This window comes from Takifugu flavidus, chromosome 5 (genome assembly GCF_003711565.1).
Source record: "Takifugu flavidus isolate HTHZ2018 chromosome 5, ASM371156v2, whole genome shotgun sequence".
Lineage (NCBI taxonomy): Eukaryota > Metazoa > Chordata > Actinopteri > Tetraodontiformes > Tetraodontidae > Takifugu > Takifugu flavidus.
In genome coordinates this window covers 11,086,718-11,106,878 of record NC_079524.1, presented here as the reverse complement: position 1 = coordinate 11,106,878, position 20,161 = coordinate 11,086,718, and the positions used below count along the sequence as shown (strand labels likewise).

General features: G+C 44.1%; 1 protein-coding gene across 6 annotated transcripts; it reads left to right on the top strand.

Annotated features, from left to right (window-relative positions):
• The first annotated feature begins 2,599 nt into the window (after positions 1-2,599).
• On the top strand, positions 2,600-19,782 carry gnb1l (guanine nucleotide binding protein (G protein), beta polypeptide 1-like). 6 transcript variants are annotated; one of them, XM_057033018.1, is made up of 11 exons: positions 2,635-2,727; positions 3,479-3,808; positions 3,887-4,029; positions 4,829-4,890; positions 6,740-6,809; positions 7,138-7,286; positions 7,426-7,551; positions 7,701-7,863; positions 9,581-9,673; positions 13,474-13,689; positions 18,588-19,782. In XM_057033018.1, exons 6-11 carry the CDS (start codon positions 7,177-7,179, stop codon positions 18,864-18,866), a joined length of 987 nt encoding a protein of 328 aa, XP_056888998.1. In that variant the 5' UTR covers positions 2,635-2,727; positions 3,479-3,808; positions 3,887-4,029; positions 4,829-4,890; positions 6,740-6,809; positions 7,138-7,176; the 3' UTR covers positions 18,867-19,782. The 6 variants fall into 6 exon arrangements, with proteins under 6 accessions (XP_056889001.1, XP_056888997.1, XP_056888998.1 ...); XM_057033019.1 differs by lacking the exon at positions 3,479-3,808 and having other exon boundaries at positions 2,668-2,727; XM_057033021.1 differs by lacking the exons at positions 3,479-3,808; positions 3,887-4,029 and having other exon boundaries at positions 2,600-2,727; positions 7,154-7,286.
• Positions 19,783-20,161: the final 379 nt, after the last annotated feature.

Below are 20,161 nucleotides of genomic sequence, written 5' to 3'. Positions count from 1 at the left end.
ACATTCAAATGGCCACACGTTCACGCACGAACCGCTGCGATGATGCCGTTATCCCGTTGGCCTAAAAATAAAGCTGTGGAGAGCCCTCCATCTGCTCTGTAGTCTCAAAACAACGTCGACATTTTCAGACGGTCCTATAAGAGGAACGACACTCCAGCAAACTATGTGACACACACACACCATTGTATATACACCCCGCTGGGTAATTAGCTGTCACTCAGTAACCTTCGACCTGAATGTTATCCTCTGTGACAAATGACGCAGCAGGAGCAGCATCGAGAGTGGTCATTAGTGTATGTCCAGGCAGTTTTAGATCGGGTGTCATCTGTCTCTCTGAAAAGAATTTGGTTCTATGTCAACTGGAAACGAGGACGCGCTCATCAAGCAGAAACTTGTGTGCATTCAGTTTCATGATTTTCTACTGGTTGCCTGCCAACACTTTGGTGGCCCTCTTGATAGTTTAGCGTTTTTTTTAGTTTTTTTTTTACATAGGTTGGTCAACCTTATTAATTTCATTATTATTACAAACTACAAAAAAAAAACCCTGAAGAAAATCTTTTTCTCCTGAGCGAAGGGGGTCACGCAGTAGATAATATTTTCCCGTCTGCTGATGCCAGTGATCGTGACCATGAGAAACAGCTTCATCACTGAGGAGTTTCAAACAGAGCTGATAAGAATAATAACTTTTGACGTCGGAATCCTCCTCTTCTTACTGTTCCAGGGAGGATGGCTCTGTGGTGCTGATAGTGCCTCCACACCAGGCTTTCTTCTGTCCTGCTACAAACCACAATTCATTAATTAAAGCTGTATTTTCCTTTTCCCTCAAAATGACATCCAGGCCACTCACTCCTCACCTCCCTGAGTTCTCTCCATTCACACCTGCACTGATGGCCAAGGAAAACACGAGCTATGGAGGCCTCACCGTCATGTTTAATGATACCTGCACAGTCAACACACACTCCCATACACACTATCATCTGCTCTGCTGATAACTTCATGCATCAACTGACACCATAGAAGATCCAGAGAAACAGAGCTGCACAAAATCCTTTCATGTGGCCTTTCTAAACTATGCAGGAGAGGACCTGGAAATGAGGATTAAAACACAGGACATGTCACATTTTTTATTGCTAGAGGGCAATTCTGTCTCATAAAAATTCAAGAGAGCCCATTTGATTTTAACCCGGGTTATATTCTAAATCAGGCACCAGCTGCCTAGCATATCTTAGCATAAAATCTCAACCAAAAATTAAATTGCCACTTAATGATGGTTGACACATCAGTACAACTGATCTTTCTTTCCCTACATATATTCAGGGTACCTTCTCTCTGAAAATGTATCCATTCTTTTATGGTCATTCTCAGGAGTCGCCACATTGATTGTTCCTCGCAGTAGTTTTTGTCTCTGACCACGTACTCTTCGTCCCTTTGCCTCCACATGGTGAGAGGGATGCCTGCAGCACTTCTGTTTATTTTTGCCTCTCTGCATTCTGACTGCTGCTCAGGCTGAACTGCAGCCTTTCTAATCTGTTGATGAGCTGTAAAGCGACCTGCTTGCCCCCACAGCGGGCCAGCTGGGGTGAGAGTGGGATTCCAGGGATTTCCTTACAGGGCACTGTCTCTCGGGTCAGAAGGTTGATACTGTATATAAACCTCAACCTTGTCAGCTACACACCCTTCCTCCTCCTCAAGGTGACCAAGGCTGTAGCTTTCAAACACACCCTGGCATTGTCTGGTACACTCTCTCTACCTCTGAGGAAGCTGAGATGCCAGGAATAATTGATGATGAGGTAGGTCATGTTATCTATCCATGCAAGACAGCACGGACTTTGTCCCACCTCCTGCTGAGGGGTATTGTCCCACCAACTCCATTTAGACTAATTGTCAAAAGCCCACGGCTGATATCTCACAGACCGACGCTTTTTATGTTTCGTTAGCTGCACGTGATTTTTAGAGGTAAAATCTGGGGATATATCGGAAATATTTAATCAAAACAATCTTTTGATGCTACCAAAACTTATTACAATGATTGTTAATCCTTTCTTTATATGATAGTATTTGTGTTGTGCCTGTGCCCCTCCTCTTTCTGAACCAGCTTCTTCGTTATTGTTTCAGAGTGCAGTGGAGGGGTGGACTGAATATAATCCACGGCCACAGAAGAGGTTTAAAACACTCTGGTTTCATATAATCTTCTAGCTCAGGACTAGATGGGCTTTTGGGTCATTTCTCCATGATAGGAATGAACAAATAAAGGTCTATCCCATGAAAGGGGCCTGTGTGCTCAGTGGATTAGAGCCCATGGGTTTTCTCTGTCTCTTTTTCTCCATTAGAATGAAAAGGATGAAGCAAAAATAAAGAGCCTCCTGTTCGTGCAGGCGCCTTTTGTAAGTAAAAGTTTGATGTTTATCATTAATTTTCGTCAGTTCAGCAAATTGAAACATTTTCACATGTATTCACATTCAGACTACATTTGCATTATTTCCAATAATGTAGTCAATTAAACAAGTTATTAAATATGTATCAAAAATGCAGTTTATTGCGCATGAATGCAAAGTACAGAGAGAGAGGCAGGTTGCGCTGCACAATGACGTAACACAGATATTTTTATACAGGCACATTTTTGGACAACCCCCACTCTGTAGTTGTGGGTCCTTTGACTCTCCGGCGCATAGTTTGGATCCTTCTATCAGGAATGGCTCGATTCTTCTGACAAGTGTCTAAACACCGGTATCTATCACAAATATAATTTTCTTTCATTTTTACTAAAGCTCCTTTAAACTGTAGCATATGTCTTTTACTCAATGGTAACGAGTGGCCTTTAATAACGGCATAAAAGTCTGGTATTGTAAGTTGTTCCTAGCAAGCTACATAAACAACAGGCTTGTTTGAGACGCTAAATGACTAAATTAACTCTGTACAACTGAAAGATATGTGTCTACTTGTCCCTTTTCAATAATCTTAATGATGTATCATGCTGGTACCTAAACCAACGTCATCATCATCATTTTTATTTCATCTGCTTTGACTGAAGAGCCTTTTGCGGATGTAAAAAATGTGAAATTTAATATTGATATTTTTAAGGTTTTAACTCCAGTAAGACCATGTATAATTTGCACTATTCTTGATTTTTACCATGCTGCTCTGGAAGCTGTAGAGTTGGACACGTAACTTCCAGGGTGACAAGTCTTTCACCATCCATTACTTGGTCAACAGGAATTTACTCATCACACCCCTGAAGATGACAGACAGTTGTACCACAAAAGGATGTGCTGTTTGACAAAGTGTAACATCTCATTTTGCTGTGACATGGTGTCTTAGTGTGACGATGGCACAATACCTATCATTTTCATCATTTTTGGATTAAGAACCAAAAAATCCCTCCCAATCTGAACGCCATCAGGCCCTTCACCAATGTGGCGATGTATGATGACACTTGAGCTGTCAACTCTCTTGTGTCTCTTTATCCTTTTGTGTTCAGGTAAATGACCTCATGGAGGAAATGGATGATAATACAAACAGATAAGGCTCCTGGTACCTGTTGACCACATTCAGCACCTCCTAAAACAGGACCCTCTGACACAGTGCTCCATCAGTGCCTGCCTGAATGACACCCACAAGGCATTTAGCCCTTATCTGCTATGGCCCCTGCTTAGCATTCACGCTATTCACACGAACAATGCCACCTCTTCCTACTCATTGGATCTGTGACTGACAGTGGGTGTTGGAGCACTTGTGTTGGACTTCAGCCGCTATCTGAAGCCGGACTGTTTATCCAGTCCAGATAACCCCCACCAAGACACAATAAAGGGTGTGTCTCTTCCTCGCCACTTCCCATGTTGTTTGTGTAACTGGACTTTTATAATGGACCCCCGTCTCTATTTGGCAGGTCAGTTTCCTCCTCAGATGTATCCGTATTTGTTGGGGGAAGGGCTGACTAACGATTGGAGAGCCAGGTCGCCCACTGCTAAGGTGGAAGCACCCACTTGGCAAGATGGTGAAAAGCTGGGAAATAGCAGATAAGATTGATAGGTATGCAGAACAACGGAATGGGTAATATCTGGGGCAGGGATGGATCAAGCTTCTGGCCCTCAAAAATGTTGCCCTTTTTTTGCAAGCCAAACATATTTCTGACACAAAACACTTTTTTGTCAAAGCCGCCTTTTGAAGCCCATCATTGAAACTAGAATTTAGCTCTTGATTTATGTGTAATCTACTTTTTCGTTTTCATCACACAGCTCAGATTTCATATTTGACAAGGCAGATATCAGCGAATGATCTCAGGATACCATACCTCCATAATGGCTCCGGTGAAGCTGCAGCTTTATGAAGCTTCTGTAATAAACCCCTGTGATCTGCATATCCCCCACTGCCACCACCGTTCCCGCTCTTATTTATGAATGGCCAAATTTGACACGGGGCAGATCACATGATACTAGTACTAAAAACCCAACAGAGGAATGTGGACAGGATGCCCCCCCCCCTCCAAAAAAAACCCCAACACTTTGATGCCCCATATCATAAGGAATACCCTCTCCGCTCCCGTCATGTGCAGCGATGCTGTGGAGGGCAGCAGTCAAGGTGGTGGTGGTGGGGTGGGCACAGATAGTGGCTACGTTTGATCTGAAGGTCGCCAGCCCCTTGCTGGTGTTGAGAGATGCTTGGCGAAGCGGCCCGGCTCTTATTTAATAACATGAAGGGGAAGCGGACCTTTCTCTCATAATTAGGCCTAATTGCCCAGTAGGTGTGGACAGACGGCCCAAGAAGAGACAAACTGCCTTTATCCACAGACTTAGAGTCAGATTACTCAGAGCTGTCTTATCTGTTACAGGGCCAGCAGTGCCTCAATCTTCTTCTCCTGCCTCTTCTTACCGGCTCTCATGGCCAGCTCAGGTATATTAATCAGTCACTTTGATTTATTATGAACTGTCCACCACACAAGTGTAATTAGTCCTAGCTTGTTATCCAGCTCTCTGATTTCTGAGATGAATCTGGAAAGCAATCATCAACAAAAAAGTTCCCGGTTATATTGGGCCTTTATGAAATGTTCTTATCTTCATAGAAGATTAGAAAATTTCATAAAGCCAGTTTTGTGCAGGGTTATAGCTCCTTCGATAATGGTTGGTAATGATTTTGTCAATGACACTTTTTTGGCTTTTTTGTCTCATACAACTTCAGGACAAAAACATGCAGCTACAAAGTACAGTCATTTTTCCTATCTGCCTGTCTTGAGTCTAGAGAACTGAGACATCTGCCACAAATTCTCTTTTGTGTATGCTTACCAGCCCCCTGCTCCTTATTTATGGTTCTTTCTGCCTTCAGAAAGAAGCTCTGTTGTGGTGGAGATGTTGATTGAGATACTTCGTATTTATTCTTTCAAAACTCCTGTCTTTGACTCGCAACATGTTTTTGTGCCAGTGTCTTTCTGCACTGTCGATAACCATGCTCAGTTTTGCAGGCTGACTCTCTAAAGACATGTATATTGCAATAAGTGTAAAGATATCTCAAGCCCCAACTCAACTTGCTTTGCTGCTTCTCCCTGTGAGCAGAGAACAATTTAAGGTCTGTGCAAATAGATTTGAGTGACATCCTGCCACCGTCTTGTTTGTTTACAGTGTCCTGCTCTCCCTTCCTGGGCAGCCACCATGTTTGCATTTGGGTTTTTGCAGGGACTCAGTTGCAGTCAGCGCAGCAGACCTATTGTTGGGGGGTTTTCAGTGTGCTGACGCCTGTGGAAAGAGGGGGTATAGCCATTATTTTTCAATATCATTACTTTCCCCACTGGCCGACCATGTTTGACAATGATCAGTGATTTCCAGCCCCCTACTTTTGAGCAAATAAAAACAGCCAGTCTCAGACTACTGTTGTTGCTCACAGGACAGTGTCGGTCTTCTTGGAGATGATGATAAGGAATGGGTAATCCACCTGTTATCAGGATGAGTCTCACCTTGTTACATTCTTGCACAAGGACTGTGTTTCAGGAATGTGGCCTTACCCACACATTCTTAGAACAGGCAGCTTAACTTCAAGACCTTCTCAAAACCCACCATTGACATTTTTCACCACTTTCTTCATATTTTCTAGAAGCAAATTTGTCAGTTTAGCTGTCACTGTGAGCTGCCACTGTGCATCCACTGGAATGAAGAATTGTGCATATAATCAGTCAGAGAGTGTTGAGCTCCCTGTCTCTATGCCTCACAGATTTACATGGCCAATTTAACCACTAACCTCCTGAAATGAGTTGCCACTGAATGCTTTGGGGTCCAGTTTCAATGTCTGTTGATTGCAGGGAGCAAGGGTTATGAGAAGTAAAAGTGGAGGAGGGGTTGTTTAGTGTTTTGGGGGCATTTAGAGAGGATTTATTAGTGAGGCTGTCTTCATTAGTTTGGATGACTTATATGAAGGTGAGGAGAGGATACGTAGCATCATCTTAATCACTGACATTTACTTGTTGCTTGTAAAACAGTTTGCCCTGAACTTATTGTTTGATGGAATTCGCTTCATCTGCCTCTCACGACACACAACTTGTTATTTAATTAAAGGAAACGGATTTGCACAGTTATTATCTCTGTGTTGTATTTCACAACACTTAGCAGGTGTCGTATTTATTTGAAATTTGCACAGTGGTGTTGTCAGGTGTTGCATGGAAGGTCTCTGAAGTCATTTACATCCGTATAACTGCTTATATCTTAATGTTGATTTTTTTTTCCCTATCCTTTCTTCTGTTTCCTCCTCTGAGCAGCCTACAACCAGCATAAAAGCCTGATCTGCTCCTTCTGCCTCCGGGACAACGGCTGTTGATTGCAGAACGGGTAAGAAACTCGAATCTCCGTCTGTTTACAGTAATTAAACTGTCGGCGGCTGTGATTTATGATGCATTGAGTAAGAGAGGTGTAGACGAGTTGCAGGAAGACGGAAAGAGACAGAGCCACAGGCTTTGTAGCTACTTTTAACAATAGAGAAAGTACAGACATTAAATTAACGCAGGTGTCTCCTGTGTGGATGGGAATGGCTTCGAGGCAGCGAGGAGCGTCTTGCTGTTGCTGCTCAGTGTTTGCCAGCACAGCCAAGTCAGTAGGAACTCGGATTCCAAATTACTTGTCACTTTTCCAGTTCCACTCTCCATGTCTGTTCCCACAGATGTCATGATTTGTAGGTTCCACTGCTTATGATCTGAGGATGTCTCGTTCGCCACCGTCCCCCGTCTACACCCTGAGGGGGGCTGGAGCGCCCCTTAACACGCTCCACTTTAGCTGCACCGATGTGAACTACCCGCTCCTGTTCTCTGGGTTAGTCATTTATATCAGCATTTCAAAAAGGTTCAAACTTTAACATCCTTAACGACAAGTCGCCAGAGAAATGTTGCACGGCAGAAATTGCATGATTCATAACTTCCAGTCTGTTGAAATCACCCGTTGGGTCTTGTAGCTCAGGGAAAGGTGAGATCCACATGTGGAACCTGAACACCAGGAGAGCTCAGAAGATCCTGGAAGGCCATTCAGGGAATTCTGTCATCTGGGTCAGCACGCTGCAGACAGCCAGTGCACTCATCAGGTGAAAGGCTTTGTCTTAATATCTTGATTCTGTCCGTATTAGTCCTGATAGTTGTTTTACATTTCCACGAGTAATTTTGTGGAAACCAAAAGAAACGGCAGATGTATAGTCATCGGTCTGTGTTTATGCCTCTGCGTTGATGGGAGCAGTCAAGGCCGGGACATGCAGGTGTGCCTGTGGGACCTGACTGAGGGTCGCAGCGACGTGGTGGACTCTGTGTGGACGGGGAGCGTCGGTTTCTGTCAGTGCTGCACACTGGAGATGAACCCTGGAAACTATCTGCTGGCCTTCGCTGGAGAGCAGACAGAGGAGGTGAGAACCTTCATCTGCTCTAGTTCCTACAGCATTAAATAATTGTGTGACAAACAGGCAGATTAAAGGTGCCATTTGCATGTATTTTCTTATCAGTGGTAGGACATTTCCTGATGAAATAAAAATATTTATTTAACAGACGCATTCGTCGCAGCCTGTTTGACGTATATGCCATCAGTGTGAGTCTTAACTGGTTCTTGGCAATTTTCTTGTTTGAAATATTTGTGACTTTTTATCTCTTTTGGATGTTCGATCTGATCAAGAACTGGTTGAACCATTAAAAAGAACAATCTTTCCAGTTTTATCGTGATCGTACAGATGGATGTATTGTGGTACGTCCCATATGTGTATCTCTAATATTAAGTTAGACGTCCTTTTGCTCTAGATATTGGTGATAGATTGGTGACACCTTCCAACACCTTTACCAAGGCAGGTGTGACAGACTCTCATGCACCTCTAAAATCTAATCTTATAGTCAAACATGGATTTCCTAGACTGAGGAATTTGCATGCAACAGGATCACAGAAGATATTACAGCTAAAGCTCAACACCCACAATCCTTTGCTGTTCATTTGGACCAAAGCAGGTTTAGGGAAGAGGACAGCCAGCGATTCAACCCTCTTTTATTGGCTCCAGATTCATGTTACTTGCTCCGTTGTAGAGAAGCCATACTTGAAAGGGTCGGGATGGTCACCTGATCCAGCCAAACGTGCCTTTGCTAACCCCAGTCCTGCAGGCCAGGCATCAGGGCGCCTGTGACTCCAGCACCTCAATAATGCCATTGTCCTAACAGACACAGCCAGACAGAAACACACACACCCATGTGAGGTAGACCAAAACCCACAACAGTTTGATTTTGTCACTCTTCCCACCCTGCTCCACAGACGCAAACAGCAGAGACAACATCTTTCATGTGTCTGCAAATAAACACACAGTGAATTAAACTGTTTTATAAGAAATGTGAGCTGTCTTTCCAGAAATAATGCACAATGGTTTGATTTACTTGCTGTTGGCAATAGCATATTTGCAACCAAGAAAACAAAATACCTTTACTTCCTTCCTGGCTACTTCAGGTGGTTTTACTGTTTACTGCTCACAGTGAGATTCCTGCCAGCAGACGGCTCCTGCAGCACAAACATTAATTAATCCTGTGGGCGTTTTATTTATGGGCAGTGTGATCTCACATACGAAACCACGATCACCTGAGGCACAGAGCAGTCCTTAAAGGCCCTTTGTCAGGCACGCAGAGGTAAACATGCAGGACAGATGTGGCCCCGTGCTAAAATACTGATTGCTCCCTTAAAGGGATGTTTAAGCTGAGGTCTAATGAGGATGAATATGTGGATCATCGAAGAAACAAGCTTTGGTAGTGATCTGGCTACACGCGCTTTATCACTGGCTTCATTAGAGCGTGTGTTTTATCAAAATCAGTGCCAGTGTGTACAGGAAAACACCACTTTAGTCACAGTTTCGGGGTTTAGCCAGATTTATTATAGACAGCATTGTGCTGCATGGGCTGCTGGTCAAGTAGCCTCTGATCTGTGGAGGTCCTGAACTGCTGACAAGTTCAGGTCGTTGCAACACAAGCAAATCCTCATTTGACAGGCAGCTTGTGGATATATGGTTTACTGTAGATTGTGTGTGTGTGCGTGTGATTGATATAAAGGGAGAAATTTGGGATGCATTTACTTTCTTTTTTCCTGATTGTTCAATGCAGATTAAGATTATGGAGCTCCCGAGTAAAACCCTGGTCTGCACCTTGGTACCGGATGCTAAGCTGGGCATGGTCATGTGTATCCAGCTGTTTCAGGTAAGCATCACGCATCCCCCAGATGCTCGCCACGTTTACCTATATTAGCTCATTTCACGTTATTTTCAATCCTTGCTGAGCTGCTTCCTTCTGATTTACTGTGACAACAATAGAAGTAGACAAAAATGAACATTAAAGAGGCAGTATATGATTTACAGCCTTATAACTTGTCCTGAGCCATTTTTCCAAGCATTTCTTTTCAGCTGGCAATGGGCTGCTCTACTGTAATTAGAGCATTTTGGAAGGGCTGGGGGTTCACAGCCATATATCAGCCTGCAGCTGTACATCCAACTCAAGTCAAAAAGCTAGCTTTCTGTTTGGTAAATGCTCCAGGAAAGATTTTATTTTCCAACAAATAAGGAGACCCTGTAATTACTTTAATGGTTAAATATTAACTCTTTGGTTATGGAGAAAGTGCTTCTTTTCTATGTGATGTGCACGCATTCTTGTTTCCTGTAATTCTAATTAGAGCCTGCAATAGTGCAGCTAAAAAGTCACAAAGGTGAAATTATTGCAGACACGTAAACCTTTTCAAACGGCTCAACTACTTCATTCTGTTTGTGTTTCTCTTCTCCGTCTGCCTTTGATTTGACAGTACATCCGCCTTTCATCATCTGAGTTATGAACCCATGCCGGTTCAACGCTGAGTGCCAGGAAACATAATGATCAATTATATTGTTATGAATGAATAAAATATCATCGTAATACCGTGCAGGCAGCTGCCAGACTTCAAAGCAGAAGGGCCTAGGTGATTCTAAATCATTTCAAGCTGATTCCTCACAGGGACGAGACATCTGTTACAGTGAGCGCGTAGCTAGGGACGTCTACGGAGTGGGAAAAGACAGAAAAGGCTGCTCTGTGTGTGTTACCTGTCTTTCACACACGCATTACCCGTGACTCTGTCTGTCAGCCATATGAGAAACTGTTCATGTTGCTGCTCACATCACATGCTTGTACGCTACCCACTGTTTCCTTAACCTCACACAGCAGGAGGCAGCAGCTGCCACCATCACCTCTGTCCCCACCCTGTCTTTCACCGTCACACATGCATCAGGAAGAGGGCACTGACAATCATCTTCCTTCTCACCATCTATCCCTCTCTGTGTTCTTCTCAGGGCCGAGACAAGTACTGATTAGCCATTATTTCCAAAACAGACTCACCAACAGATTTATCATTTTCCTTTAAGCCTTCTCTCCTGCTAGCGTTTATGGAAAAGATTAAATGTGGTGTTAAACCACATTTTCTTCTCTATTCAGCTTCCCTTCATCATTCCTTTTGTCTAAAAGGTGGCAAAGCTCTCTGATTTTTCCTCCTCAATAAGATTCACTGTAAAGAAGTGAATAATGAAAGAAGAAAGTGCCTCCACATATGGGTCTGGAGGTGAATTGGCCAGGGGGATGGTATTGATGTATGATGTGCAAGACGTTTAATGTGAACAGAGGCTGGCGGGGAAAAGGAAATGTTCCTATACAGATATCCATCACTCTCAGCTCATCACTTCTCTGCCTCGTGGCCATGACATCATGGAGGACCAGGACGAAAAGCAGAGGAAACGATTGGTTCCTTATGTGGAAGCAGGCCCTGCGGCGGTTCCATGAGCACACACGCTGTTGGTCTCCAGTTCGGAATTAGCTTCCCACATAAGGAAATGACAGAAGTGTTGGCTTCGTATACAATAAACTCTGGATGGTGCCCACACGCTTCCTCTAATTACACCGAGATGTTATTTATGTTTTCTATAGTATTTGACACTGGCAGTGATCACTGATGAAAAGAGAAAATGAAGTAAAGGGAAATTAGAAATGACCAACATCCAGTTATTTTCATTCTCAATTCAAACACAAGGCATAGCAGATAATAGGTAAAGATCTCCTCAGCAGTGGCGTAAGCAGGTCAACACTAATGGGTTAAAACAGATTTTGTTTTATAGCTTCATTAGAAGAAATAGCAAAAATCTGTAGGTCAAGTGTCTTAGACTTACGTGAAGGTCAACAAAACCACCTCGACTTCCTTCGTGCTGTCAGCCTAACTAGCATCTGGTTGCACGAGTGACTGTCGGACTCGAAAGAGGCCTAAAAAATAGAACTTTAATCTTCTGCCTTGAAAAGTTTGCTTGAAATAACGATGCTCATAATTACCGTAATGACAAAATGGAGCACATGTCTATTAACACGTTGAGTAGTAGCCAGTCTAGAGAAGGCCCGGTATCATTACACCCTGCTCTGGTCCCATCTCTTCAAGCAGCTTCCATCCATCTGTCTTTCCAGCTGTTCTCTGGTGATGAATCTGCTCCCAGAGCTCCCAGCCCCACTCCAGCAGAAAACCCTCTTCTAGAAAGGTCTGTGGAGGATATAATGAATTAGGTGTCTACCCGGGATGCCCTGACCTCTGACCCATGACATCATCAATCAGGGAGGTCTTACAGTTAAGTGAAATGGAGGGCCCCAAGCCTGGAACGCTTAGACCTGCTTCCTGCTGGGGCCACTGATTTTTACTTGTTTTTATTTGTTTTTATAATCCCTTCGCCTTCGTCCTCGCTGACGTGTTTGGGTGAAATAAACGGCTATGTCCAGAATTTATTTTAAGATGGAAGAAGAGAAATATAGAGCGTCAAGTGAGAAGAGGAACTGAAGATGGATGGTAGCATAACATGGAAGAGATTTCTTTTCTTTCTTGCTTCTGCAGGGCATCGTGATTTGACCAGTGGGTTAGTGGCACTGCAAACTGAGTCGGGAACAAGTTTATGTCTGTGCTGAGAGTCCGTGTGCTTTTCCATCCTTCTTGGGTTACAGACAAAGAATACAGCTGAATGCAGATGAACAGCAGGGAGGTGACTAACGTGTATGCCCAGAATTGTTCCGCTCCCTGTCCGCTTCTCCCGCGTTTCCTCCAGACGGCTCAGCATCTCCACGGATGCCATTTCACACACTGTAGGGCAGATCTAACCTCAGCGCAGAGCTGATGCCTGTGAACCTGTGTCATCTACTGGGTTTATCACCTCCTGCATGAATAGAATTTCATTTTAAGCCTTTTACTGCGTTGGTCTCTGTGTTCCACATAAATGCTGGTTCTGGTTTTGTGCCTCATGACTGTTTGTGTATGTGGTTTCAGCTCATTTCATGTGATGCTGATGGTTCCAGCAGTTGTAAACATTGCGGTTGGGTCTCTAATATCCCGGGGCAAAATGGAAATGAAGCAATAGTGTCGTGTGCGTACAGACTTGAGTTTGTTTTAGGATGTAAAAACCAATGCCAATGATTGAATGGATAGCTAATGAAGCTGTGTCGTTTCTTTTTAAAGTCTGAGAAACTATGATAAACATTAATAAACAATGTTGTAGAAGAAGTCGGAGCTAAAGTTACTTAAGATAATAATATCCCCTAAAATTCCAGACGGTATGGAGTCCTTAATGCCACTGGTGCAAATGCTTACATCATAGAAACTCGATATTTACATTAAGAATCAGAATAAATGAGCTAAAATGGGATATAGTGTGAAAATATGACCTTATCAACCAAGTTGAAAACAGAAGTGAAACATTTGTAATTTTTTTGTACTGACTGGGGGTCAGTAATACAGATGAGGAGCAAAGTGAGCTATGCCGTAATGAATTTTCTTTAAAGTGCACAGCAGGCTGATGAATGGAGCCCACAACAGCCTTGAGTGTCAGCAGGAGCTTCCAGGATGATAACCTCTGCTCCACTCGGCTGCCACCTCCACACAGTGTTTCCACTCTGCATTCACATCTTCTTTTCTCTTTGTCTTCATCTTTTCTCTTATCATCCTCCCTCTGCTCCAGACAGACGCTACTTCTGGACCTCTTCTGTTGGCTGGATATGAGGACGGATCGCTGCTGCTGTGGGATGTAACCCAGAGGTCCACTGTGAGCTCAGCCAAAGCCCACCCCGAGCCAGTCATGTGCCTGACCTTTGACACCGAGCGTTTGAGGGGCATTTCAGGTTCCTCGGAGAAGAAGCTGGCCTCCTGGGCTCTGGACAGACAACAGAACCTACAGGTCAGCAGCAGAAATGTTTCAGGGGTAGCAGTGCTGTCTGCTCTGTTACGGGCCCGCAGCAGCAACAATGTCACGGGATTGCAAGTAAACACTGGTGTAATTTGTCTAATTAATTAAGCTTCTGTTTGATTTTGTGTTTAAAAGTTATTTTCTGAGCCAAGATGCCCAAGAGCCACAACTGTCATTAAGAAATGGAAGAGAAGCTTCTAACGCCTGTGTTTCCTCTGCTGCTTCTTGCCAATATGGCAGCTTTGACACTGGAATTGAATTGGCACTATTGACCTTGATCAGTTACATTGATCATAAAGGTGCAGTAACTAAAATAACCAGAGTGTACTTATGCACCGGATATTTATTGAAATCAAACAATTACATTATTATGACTGTTTGAAGTAACGTGAAATATTTTCGCTTTGCAACATCTCACCCAATCCCACTGAAATGCCCCCGTCAGGGTCGCGACCCTCCTGTTTGCTAATAAGCTGTCACACGACAAGGACGACAAATAGTCGTGAAATCGAGCACAAGAGTAACAGTGAAGAGCGTCACCTTTCTGCAGCCTCCACTAGAGAACGCAGAGGGGCCGGAGAGGAAGCGGCTCAGCGGGGCTCCAGAGGCCATAAATCAGCTGCTGGTTACACAGCATTGGCAGGGCCAAGGACTGGGCTCAGACCGTCACTCTGCATTCAAACCACCCACACACTGACTCACTGACACGTACTGTAGCCAGACTTTAGATAATGTAACATTTTATTTTATATTGGGATACTCGGAAACACTCGGCTTTGCCCGCCACAGCAAAATAATTAGAAGTACAGCGGTCCCATCCTGCAGCCGACCACCCCGATTCAATAAAGAGGAACTGATGCACAACAGTCTGGTATGCCGTTCCACTGCAAAAGCAATATTATTTTTTCTGGCTTTAGACAAATGAATGCTTGAATTAGAAATATTTGCAAAACTTAATTTTTTGTTGAAGCTAAAAATGCCCTTTTGCAAACACTACATAAGGATTTGATTCAATATACTGAAACCATGTGGACGGTGGTTATACAGTTTATTTTCCTCATGCAACAAAATATTGATTCAGTGTGTAATCCAGGATGAGGATGACAGGAAAAAAGCACACAGAGAGGGAAAGGATCCAACCGGGACTTCTAAATTATCCCGAAGTGCAACTTGGTGTGACGTCCAGACAGCTATCCTCAGTTCTTCCCACAAAAGTATTTTTGTCTAGCCGAGGACCCGCGGGGTGGCCGGCCCAGGTTCGGGGGCCTGACGGACAACCCGAGAGAGGCAATAAAAATATCAAAACCTCTGAGGCCCCTTAACCAAACAAAAAACACATCTGCTGTAAAGGGAACAGTAGTTCACAGTGGGAGGCTGCAATAAAGACTGAGGAGGCTGTAAGTGCCGCAGCTTCCCACTTCCCACAAATTAACCCTGAGATACAGTCCAGCATGGTGGAACTGGCTGGCAGGGAAGATGGATGCTTTCTCCGCAACCCGGGGCAAACTGAATGTGACACTACACAGCGCAGTTATGATTTAGTGAAGCCGAAAGGCTGTGAAGTTAGCTTATCAAGTCCAGAGAAAACCAGATAGCCTCAGGAATGGAGGTTAACGTTTTACACATGGCTCCCAGATGCCTTTATCTGCTGCCTGACCTGGCAGGACCGCTGCTTTCTCAGTTCAGGAAAGTATCATTTGCAGCATTTTTTTTCCTCCTTTTTAGCTAGTCCACATTACCGTCAATCTTTTAAGGGCTGAGGCCGCGAGGGCGCGGATGTCTGAGGCTTTCCAAGCTATTAAGCCAGATGGACGTATATTGAGGTGTCCACTCCAGCCTAGTGTCAAGCACAGCGAAGGCCTCTTCCACAAAGGAAGAGGCAAAGCTCTCAGGGTGGAAAAAGAGAGCAGGCGGGGGCAGAGGAAGATTAGCAGTGTAAATCAAGCATGGCTGACGGTGAGCTTTTCTCTGTGACTGATGACAGGTCTGTACAGGTGGAACCCCGGCCTCCAGCACCTTTCCTCACAGCCGTATTCTCTCAGTACAACCATAACCTTTTTAAAAACGATTTTTGGGAGAAAGAAATACCAACAAACTGTCACCAAAGTCTTGCTTTTAATTTAAATATAAGTTTTGATTTTCAAGGGACAAGGCCCTGTTCACGTTCTTCACTTTAAAATGAATATTCCTATCAACAGCAGACATGAAATCAGACTGTCACTGTGCAAGGTTTTCACGAGAGTGCCTGCCATAGTCAAAAGCACGCATTCTTTATTTGGCACCTTTCCTTCTATCATCTTCCCTCTTTTCTGAATGGGGTTACTCAGCTGTTTGACACATCCATCTCCTGTCATCCGGAGCCAAGCTCCTACAGGCAAGGTGACAAAAGGCTGTAATCTCCCCTCCGCCGAGTGTGATTCAGGGACAGGGCGTGTCAGAAATACCTGTGAAAAGCCTCCCAGCCGCTCGGCTGGAGTGAGTGAGCGATGACGGAACGTTTCACTGGGTGAGTGTGAAGGCCAACATCCATGCCAAGACCGAGGGGGAGAAAAACGGAGACTTGAGCGGGATCTGCCAAGTCGACACTCCTTTTGAACACCACCTCTGCTGGTGAGATGCTACAAAAGAGAATTCTGGAGGTTGAGTTGACATTGGATCTTATTTACGCCACAAAAAAACCCCTAGTGGGCCCAGCTGTTGAGCAGAACTGACTCTTTTCTAGAAGGCTACAAATATAATTCCAGCAAGAAGCTCTCCAGAATGATGAAGCCCTTCACTGTGTGAGATGGTAACAGAAACGAGAAGAAAAATGTGGCGTCAGATGAAACGGGCCGCGACTGCCCGGTTGGACTGAACGGATTTCATTCCACCTAAAGTTCTGGTTAATGGCAGTGCTGAAAGTGGGCTGTGTATTTATGGTGCAGAGGTACGATCCCACAATAAACAATGCTGCTGAAAATGGAATTAACATTCCATCGCTACATAAAGATAATGTAAGAAGCTTACGTTTTTGGACATTAATATTGTAAAACTGGGGTTTTTTTCTGTAAAGATATGGTGGCGTAATGGATCCCCAACAGGAAACAATGTCAGAGTATCCCTCTGTGTGTCGTAATCGGAGCTTTTCTCTGTTTTTGTTTTGGTAGCCAGGTCGGCCCCATGCGTTGGTGAGAGCACAACAGTCCCTCTCTGTTCATGTCATGGCTGCTTTCACCCTGGAGTTTCTCTCTGGACAGCTTTACAATACATTAGAATTATGTAATTTTGTCTTCCCACTCTCTTTATATCATTATGAAAAGGCCAGCCAGCTAAAGTTAGCTTAGCATCAAAGTCAAAATGAGCGGTAGTTTGTTTTTTAAACAATAGGATCTTGTGAAATTTCCCATGGCACTTTTCCCTGAAACGCTCAGAGCGGTTAAACTACGCAGATCTCATCATCAGACTGTGGAAAGTAAAAACAATTATCCATCCAGCCCTGCTGACTGACCGTTCATGCCGCATTAGCTGTTTACTACTTCCATTTGACCCTTTAATGAAACAAATGCCTTTTCCTGACACAAACTAAGGGAAGCAAAACAAACAAAAACAGACACTTAAACCCATCATTATCAGGGCTGTAATGCAAACCAGATGGACAGAGGCAGGGGCATACCAACTTCTTGAGGTAATAACGAAGATCCAAACAGTCTGTCACCCCCCCAGGATTCTGTGTATCAGCATATTCAGCTTGTTTGGTCTAACCAACATTCTGCTGCAGGACCAGCACAGACGGGCCGATGGACAAGATGGAGAAAGGAAATCGCACGGCAGCTTGTTGGGAACGGGGCTCTCTGTTTTGATCAATGGCATTCCTCTCCCGCTAGCATTCCGCTTTATTCGCTCGGGCTCTGAGTACCTGGCTTATATCTTCCACATGCAGCTGGGTGGACGGTTCCTGCCCGGAACAGGAGCGTGCAGATAAATTCTCCAGCGTCTCCTCCTTTCCGAGGCCATTACTCTCCCCAGACACAGCTTATGAAGTCAATTTTACGCTGTCCAGCTTGATTTTAGCCCTCATATCCAGATGTTTGTGTCACATCCTCAGGCCCCGCAGAGCTCCCCTGCCTGCAGGAAGAGCACGTTCGCTCCCCAGGAATGCCCACCACAGCAGGCCCTTCAGATCCTGGTCTGAACCACCATCCGTTAAAATATGTCAAAATGTTGCCCCTTTATAGAGATTGATGCCGGCCATGGGACGCTATAGATCAGAGGGAGCTGTGTCTAATCTTTAACAGGCAAACGTACAGCGCGTTATTTATTGCGTCTCTTCTCCTGCCGACCAAACTTTTCGTTGGGAACGTAATTCATCCGAAGCGCTTAAAAGCAACAAGGCTTCGGCAAACAAGCGTTTCATCAACACGGTGCCTTCGACAAAGGCAACTCGAGCCCTGTCGTGTCTCCCGATTAGGCCTCCATTACTCCTAACCAAATAACAGCACGCCGAGAGATCCGCTCACGGCCCCCGCGCCGTAATGTTTTATGGCTGATGATTGAGCTTAAGGAGTCTAAGGGCAGGTTCAGCCGACACCTCACGCTCTGGCCTCAGCCGTCAGATCAGCTGAGAGCTCCTCCGTGTTTATCTTGGCTTCACTTTCCTACACAGCAACAATCAAACCTGCTGGTCTTGTTTGTCTGATGTTTTTTTTTTGTTTTGTTTTTTATAATTCATTTCATAAATATCATGATTACATGGGTTTTTTTTTAGGTTTACACAGTTCCAAAAGCTAGATTTGTTTTAAATTTGCAAATGCTCTCCAAATGATCTTTCTGTGTGCAGGTGCAGAACGTGCATTAGTAATATGTGCATTCATGTTGTCTTGCTGAGACACACCCTCTCTTGGCTTTTACAGCTCCAGGACTGCGTGACGCTGGTCAACCCCGGCGTCTCCCAGCTCTGCCTCAGAGGGGACCATAAACTCCTGGCCTCGGCCGGCTGGGACCACCGCGTGCGGATATTCGGGTGGAAGAAGCTGCAGCCGCTGGCGGTGCTGAAGTACCACACAGATATGGTGCAAAGCGTTGCCTTCTCTGACCACCAGGACCCCCGGCAGAGGCTGCTGGCTGCTGGCTCCAAAGACCAGAGGATCAGCCTGTGGTCTGTGTTCAGTGAGGAACCAAAGACGGCCTGAACTTCTGGGCTTTGGCTGCGTTTGCCTTTAGCGCCTCCTGCGAGTCAGGTACTGACTAGAGGAGTAACCTGCTCAAACTTTGACACAGTTCTTCTACTCACTTGGCTTCAGGAGCTCATGAAGCTTTGGCCAGAGGAAGTGAGGCTGTGGGACGAAGGTAGACGAGCTAATAGTTCATTAGTCTGCGGCTGTTTGCCGAAGCCTTTTGTGGCGCTCCGTGCAGCTATGCGATTGTGTTGACTTATCTAATAGGAGATCTGCTCCAGTGAAGTTGAATCTGAGGTGTACGACGCACCTGAGCAGCTATGTAATCTGGCGTTGTTATTCTAGTGGTTCTCGGCTTAACACACAAGCTCTCCGCTCTGACCTGAGCCGTATTTGTCAAACAAGGTTAATCACAGCAGGGAGGGGAGGGACAACCAAACAGAGACGTGTTGGTTTAGTTCCAATCTGCAGATGCTCTGCCAGGTCGGCGTTTTCGGTTTCAGAGGTGAATATGAGAAGATGTTTGCTACTTATTACGAAAATGACATAAATGTTTGCATTTACAGGTTTGTGGTGTCAGAAATAACGGATCAATAAAGAATCGTAATCAGAATGTCCTATTGATCAAAAGTGTAAGCTTAAAGGAAAAACATGATTCAGAATTTAGTAATTTCATATGTGCACAGTATTTTACACCCAAGAAAATACAAATCTGAGAGGCTAAATCACATTAATGTTGAGAATTTTTTCGTCCGTTGCTTTAAAAGATTATTTTCAGTAAATGTAAAAACTTTCATTTGAACCAAAAGGAAACTGTATTAATTACTTATTTGTCTTTATTGGCTGTGTAATCACATTCCAGAGTTTTTATTTCACAGTTCTTAAATGTGAATCTTTAATAAAACATGCGTGTTTATTTAATACTCAAAAACTGTTTCATTATTGATTAATACATAATATGTGAATAAATATATCAAACTAAACCGGCTTAAACATATAAGCTTAATTCTAAATAAATGAAGTTTAGTTCATCTATTAAATGGTCAATAAACATAAATCAGGTTCTTGAGGACATTGTCTTTAACACATCACCATTTTTAAACATTTATTGGCTGGTCTGATGATAGTAAAATTATGATCTGAAGACATAAATGCTGGAATTGATCCAGGATGAACTCCTTTCTTTATTCCAGCTCCCCTTCATGCGTAAAAACCAAATACAGACGTTTTGAGGAGACATTTGTCAAGAGCGGGGCCGGGGGTCTCGTCATGAATGAACATATTGAGACGCTGGCTTTTTGTCCATCAAT

Bases quoted from the DNA above. Each gene is read 5' to 3' on its own strand.
- gnb1l (XM_057033021.1), top strand. From the start codon at position 7,177: ATGTCTCGTTCGCCACCGTCCCCCGTCTACACCCTGAGGGGGGCTGGA. The intron at 7,864-9,580 runs GTGAGAACCTTC...TGTTCAATGCAG, and splicing joins CTGGAGAGCAGACAGAGGAG to ATTAAGATTATGGAGCTCCC. The intron at 9,674-13,473 runs GTAAGCATCACG...CCTCTGCTCCAG, and splicing joins TGTGTATCCAGCTGTTTCAG to ACAGACGCTACTTCTGGACC.